The 6,604-nt window shown below is 35.4% G+C and overlaps 1 protein-coding gene across 2 annotated transcripts; it reads right to left on the bottom strand.

Moving 5' to 3' along the window:
* Positions 1–3,985: 3,985 nt before the first annotated feature.
* LOC111240833 (magnesium-dependent phosphatase 1-like) lies at positions 3,986–5,576 on the bottom strand. 2 transcript variants are annotated; one of them, XM_022776657.1, is made up of 3 exons: positions 5,110–5,576; positions 4,854–5,022; positions 4,105–4,139 (listed from the first exon to the last, which is right to left on the bottom strand). In XM_022776657.1, exons 1-3 carry the CDS (start codon positions 5,223–5,225, stop codon positions 4,125–4,127), a joined length of 300 nt encoding a protein of 99 aa, XP_022632378.1. In that variant the 5' UTR covers positions 5,226–5,576; the 3' UTR covers positions 4,105–4,124. The 2 variants fall into 2 exon arrangements, 1 of the variants encoding a protein (XP_022632378.1); XR_002666420.1 differs by having other exon boundaries at positions 3,986–4,139; positions 4,916–5,576.
* Between the last annotated feature and the right edge of the window lie 1,028 nt (positions 5,577–6,604).

The raw sequence follows: 6,604 nt of genomic DNA on the forward strand, positions 1-6,604 counted from the left end.
GCAAAGCAAAAGAAAAGAAAAGGAAAAAGAAGAAGGAAAAGATGAATAAATGAGCTCAATGAATGAAAAGTTGGGAATGGTTTCTCAAGTGAAGGAGAAAGAGAGATTGATGATTAAAATGATGAAATTATGAATTGTTTACTCTCATAACTCAAGGATTTTGTTGTCTAGAAAAACCAATTTTCTTCTTACCCTAGCCACGTTACAAGCCTTGAAAAGTCCTTGTGATGATAACTTGCTTGTGAATGTGTTTGATGTTGTTTAAATGAAAGAAAAAGTTGATTTAGGTGACATTGTGATAATAGAGCGAATGAGTTACCTCACTATACACCTTTGAGCGTGAGTGAAACACTATTTTTGGTGAGGAATAGTTCCATGCATTATAGGATAACATTCGTTTTTGGTTGTTAATCATTCATAAGGCTTTTGCATCTGTTGTATATTCTTTGGGTATGTGAGCACCATAGTTGAAGCTTGATTGGCTAAGGCACCATTACATCTTGGTTGATATTTCTACGATAGACAGACTTGAGTAATTTACCTGTCTTAGTAGAAAATGATTTTTGGTGTGTTAAACCATTGTAGTGTATTTTGTTTAGGCTAAGTTACATTTTTTTTTTCTCTTGAGGACAAACAAAGTTTCAAGTTTGGGGTTGTGATAACTATTGATTTGACCGTTATCTGTGATTCAATTTTGATATTAAATCAACTCTATTTAACTTAGAAACTTGCTTAAACTCTTGTTTTTAGGTTATTTTTTTGAATAAGTGAGTTGAGGTTATACTTGATGATTTCTACCACTAGTTCCCTTGATTTTGTAGGATATTGGAATGATTTGAAAGAGGAGTTCAAGTACCAAGGAGTTGGTGTTGAGATTGTTGACAACACAAACTCTATATCAATCTGGTTTTTGATGATGATAGCACAATGCTTAATAACATTACACATGTTGCTGCATTACATGTTCGTATTCTGAATAGTTGTCATATCTGTTGAACATGTTTTAATGTACTGTGTTGTATGTTCCTATGATTGATTGAGTGATATATATGGGGAACATGCTTGTATGGAAATGTGCAATATAAACTGGATGATTGAAAACATTTTATTTCACATTTTTGGAAGTGAAAGATCACAAGCACCTTTATGAACTTATAATTGTGTGACAAAGTTCTAGTCCAGTCGAGTACACCTGAAATGGATTCGACTATTCTAAAACCTTTGTACAGATTTTGAACATCAGTGCTTTGTGACGTTTTGAGTTGAAAAGAATTTCAAAGTGNTTTTTCATGTGTCAGTCGACATTGTATAGAGCATATTCGACTGTATTACTGATCTGTTTGGAATTCTGTTATGCTTACGCGCTCCAACGGCTATATTTTTAAAAGTTAGTTAAGCATTGATGACTTGGACAACTGTAATAAATGTGTGTTGTTTATGTTGACTGAGAGCCTATGTGTTGACTGTTTGTTATAACTGTTTTAATACAGTCGACTGGATTAGTAGGCTATTCGATTGAGAAACAATCTGTCTAACAGAAAACTATAAATTGGCTGAACACGAGTTGTTCAGAGACTTTTGATGTTCTGACATTTTCATTTCTTGTTTCAGATTGAATTCTCTGTGTTAACAGCTCCAAGAATTCTCCAAGAAGACGGTGGTGATCTATCTTGAGAGAGATTCAAAGGGAGAAGGCAATTGTGTTGACTACTTGATCATTATCTGCATGAGGAAGGTGCTTCTTGATTGATCTCTGAAGGCTTGGCATGCTATGAAGACTGCTACGTTGATTGAAGGCTTGGCAACCTATGAAGTCTGTTGTGATAGGCTTGGCATCCTATGAAGAATGTTGGTTACACGTTGAGGATTGTTCGACGTGGGTTCAGATTACAGAAGAGGGGATTCTGGCTGCAATTCTGGTTTTGTTGTATATTTTGGTTTTGGGTTAGAGAGGGGATTTATATTTTTGCGTGTGACTTCTATAAATTCCTTGTTGTAAAAGCCGCAACCATTATAGTGTATTTGCTTCCTGGGTTTGAAGGACACTGGATGTAGGCATTGTTGGCCGAACCAGTATAAAAATCAGTGTTTGATTTTCTCTATCCCTGCACTCTTTACCACACCCTTACACACTGACATCTCCCACCACTCTCTAGAAGGCTTCACCGGCAAGTACACCACTTCCCACCACTCTCTTAGAGCTTCCCCGGGCAAGTATATGCTTTCCACCACCCTCTTGGGCTTCACCGGACAAGTATACACCCCCACCACTATATTCTTAGAGAGCTTCACCGGGCAAGTACCAGTGTTACTTCCACCACTCTTCCAGGAACTTCACTGGGCATCACAAGCATAAACTCGATTTCAGCATAAAGTAAATAATATTATGCTCCCACAAACAAACAACAAACCAATACGTGATAAACACTCGCGAAACAGTAATAAAGTAATTATCAAAATAATTACAAGTCAACCTATAAAATGTTTTAAGGAATGCACAAGGAATAAAATAAGCCCCTTTCCCTGTTGTAAAACGCATTCCCAAGCCTGTCGAGCACAAGGCTAACTTTCTCTTTTCTTCTCTGTTATGAGATAAAACCTATATTTCAATCCTTCACATTTAAGGTTTCTATTTTTCCTAATCCATGTTCAATTAAATTTCACGTGCCTATCTCTTTTCCAATTTAATCACTGAACCACCATTAATATACTAAAGGAATTTCCTTTACTTTAAATATGGATAAACACTTTAACAAATTTTCATTACTTGCATTGAAATTTTCATTACTTGCATTTCAAGAAAAGATAAAAAAGCTTTATACTTTTTTTTCAAGATTACAAAAAGATTTTTTTTTAGAAACAAAACCAATTCACCCCCCTTCTTGGTGTAAAGAAGCCTACCTGTTTTCCTAACAGTTAGAACCCGGATAGGACAGAAAATGTACCAGAAGAGAAGGCTACAAAAGGTCGCAGGACGGCTGGTTGCGCTTTTTTGGGGCCCTCAGTGCTAAGTATCTTGCATGGGTGCTTGGTTGCCCTCCTTGGGGCATTGAGCGCTAGTCTCCTTGTATCGTAGAACGCTTGATTACCCCTTTCAAGGCCCTGAGCGCCACTGCTCTCGCACCAGGGCTTGCTTGCCCTAAGTGGGGCCGCTGAGCGGCAACGTGTTGGGCCTTGGACTTGTTCTCTTATCTATTTAAGGACCTCTACACATTAGGGTTTGTATTTTTTGATGGCAGAAGCGTAGAAACACACTTTTCGACCCTTTGGAGGAAAAATTTGATGCGGGAGCTATCCTCTTTGCTTTCTAGGGTTTTTATCTCACTTTTATTCTATTGTACACCTAGGTTCTCCATGACGATGGAGAACTAAACTCACTTGTTGTTGGGGAAAATGTAACCTCTTAACTTTCATGTATTTGAATTTGTTCTAAATTATTATATGTTTCTTTCATTAATTGTTAGAAATTTTCTCCTTTGCTTTATGATTGTTATGTTTTAATCATTCATAGTATGATTTTTGGTTTTCTTTGTTATTCGGAAATAAATAGAAATCACGAATTGAAGAATTTCTCCCAAAAGAAATATTGTCCAGGGATGGGGATAGGATGTTTGGTTGTCTTAAGCTTTTGTTCGTAATGCAAAATTGATTATTTGGGATGCAAGGGATTATGGTCTAGTAATTAAGGATAGGCTTTTTACGTCAAGGGATGAATTTAGAAAGTGACGTTAACAATTTAATGAAGAAGATGAATTCTTATATGCATGAAAGTAAGGATGGTGAAATCTAAACCTCAACAACATCATCATCTCATAATATCAACATCATCCATTCACTTTTATGTTTTGCCTCAATTGATCAAGTTTTACATTTTGTTATCATCTTTATCTTTATTGCATTTAAAAAACCACAAAATAGTTTTTTCAGTCTTAACTAGTTTAGTGATTATACAATTGTTTAGTGCCATGAGTCTTTTGGAATACGATAGTTGGTCTTACCATTTTATATTACTTGATACGATTCAGTATACTTATCGAGATCTTAACAATGCACAACACTTTTTTCTATGAAATAGTCACTTTCCTGTCAACACCTCTACAAAAATGCATCCGATGATCCATATATCAATTGCCGGTATTCTACAAAAAAAGATTCCAAGAAAATGATTATACTAAAGAAGAAGTGCTATTACACATCCCAACGAAACAACTTCAGAGAAACAGACAAACTACTACAATTACCTGAAGGAAAAATAAAATCAACTTCTAGGAGAGATCAATAGTCCTCCTTGAACAAGAATTATTACAATCTAAGCTTTACTGTTTACCATAAAACACACAAAGCATTTCATACATAAATAATGGCAACACCTTTACAAGCAAACTTTGTTTCCAAATTCTCCTTTAAAATGATAAACAGCAAATATTAGTAACATATATGGTACAAACTTTCAAAGTTTGCAATGCCCAATACTAACCTCCTCTAAATGCCTACCGTCAAGACTTATATCCTAAAAATGTTTTCTTAAATAATCTAACAAAATGTCCCATCTACTTATTATAACATTTAGATTGCATACTTAACTTCATAGTTCTACATTACTCTCCAACCACAAAATGAAATTACATTTTCTCCCTCAGATGCAAATTTAAAGGGGAACAACCCTTGAATAAAAATCAAACAAGTCCAGTTAAGATTATGATACAACAACATGTAATAATGATGTCTACAAAATTTTTATTAACTCAAACAAGTCTCAACAATCATATCACAATATTCCTTTGCAACCAAAAGTAAGCATATATGCCTCTATAAATGATCTATAGTACATAAATTTTGGCCAAATTATATACCTTAGAAAAGAGGGAGCCACACAACTTTGAATTGGAAAAGCAAGATAAGCACAAGAATTGACCTGTGCGAGAAGCGATTGCAACAGCGATGCCTTTCTCTTTGAGCCCTAACAATATGCCTTTGGCGTGAGGATACAAAGAGCACATTTCACGCTTCGATTGACACTCACTGAATTTTCAACAAGACTGATTTCATATATTAAAGAGTATAAATGAAATTAGGTTAAGGAAAAGAGGGTAGGAAATAGGAATTAACTAGCAGAAAGGCCAGAAAGAGTATTCGAGATCGAAAACCACGAGCTTTGGAAGAATCTCAAATGCTTCAATTATTTGCAGCGCCTCACCCTTCACGTTCTCCGGCTTCTCCTCCATCACTCACTCTCTCTATATTTCTCTCTCTACATTACAAAATAGAGACTTGTATGGATAATAGTATTCCATCCAGACTGAAATCATCAGAAATACAAACATGAAGACCTTGTGATGCATCCCAAATCATGAGCATCGTTGCATCTTGTTGTAGAAGAAAGAAAGGGATAGTAGAGAGAAAGGCACAGATAAGAGAAATGAATCGAGAAAAGGGACCTAGGGTAGAGTACAAAAACATTTAAATCAGTTATAATGTTGATCTGGTATAGAAAAAGTTTTAAAATATTAGATTTTTGTCATAATGTTACTTCTATACCTGATATAGGTCTAACAGGTACAATAATGACTTTCTATTCATGTTTTGATCATAATAATGACTTTCTATTCATGTATTGAGTAACCGATATAAAAAAAGTTACTTTTATTTATGATTCTACCACCGCATCATTTTCTATATTCAGTGGATTTTTTAGCAGGTATAAAAAATCGTTATAAAAAACCTATTTCCACTAGTGCATTTCGATTCATGGGTGTGACGGGAAAAAGTTCTTTTAACAACACTTTTTTAGCAACTTTTTGATAACGCATACGTGACAGCTTGTGATTGGTCTGTTTCAAATATTTTTTTAAACATAAATTCAAATAGACCAATAAAGTGATACACGTGTCCTGTTGTCAAAAAGTTGTTAAAAAAATTTGTCAAAATATCAGGATCGGATCCGGTGTGAAGAGTTTATATGGAACCATGTATTTGGTTCCCAGTTGGGGTTATTCGGTTTTGATTGTGCAGTAAAAGGGTGTATTCGGTTCCTAATGTTGGTATTCGGTTCCTTGGGGTTGCATTTCATGCTAGACTCGATTGCAACGTCTTCTTATTTGGTTTCCTTCTTGGAACATTTCTTTGGAAGCTTGGTGGTGGAGGTGCAGGCGCCATGTTGGACGAAGCTGCAGGCGCCATGTTCTATGCGTGTATTCCTTGATGGATGCGATATTGGGTTGCCCACGTCTGCATTCGTTCCCCTCCCTGGCATGGATTGGGTTGGAGAAGGTTGTAGGATTCATTGATGGTTTCGTGCAACATGTTTTCTCCATATACAATAGTTTTTTTTATCACATCCCTGTTTCATGCATTCATTATCATTTCTACTATTTCCACTTTTTTCCGTTTTCTGTTATATAAATTATTGTTGTTATTCATTTAACTTATTTTCATTTAACCCTGTTCCATGCATTCAGTACCTTGTATTTCTTATTTGTGTTGTTTGTGGTATAATGCATAGTTTGGGTTGCCCTTTTCAGAGTTATTCTCATTTGGTTGCGAGTGTCACTGGGTTCACCTTTGAATTTTATATCCAAGTTCCTTGCACAATAGTACATTTCCT

Source organism: Vigna radiata, unplaced genomic scaffold (genome assembly GCF_000741045.1).
Source record: "Vigna radiata var. radiata cultivar VC1973A unplaced genomic scaffold, Vradiata_ver6 scaffold_165, whole genome shotgun sequence".
NCBI lineage: Eukaryota > Viridiplantae > Streptophyta > Magnoliopsida > Fabales > Fabaceae > Vigna > Vigna radiata.

Bases quoted from the DNA above. Each gene is read 5' to 3' on its own strand.
- LOC111240833 (XM_022776657.1), bottom strand. From the start codon at position 5,225: ATGGAGGAGAAGCCGGAGAACGTGAAGGGTGAGGCGCTGCAAATAATT. The intron at 5,023-5,109 runs GTTAATTCCTAT...TTGAAAATTCAG, and splicing joins TCTTTCTGGCCTTTCTGCTA to TGAGTGTCAATCGAAGCGTG.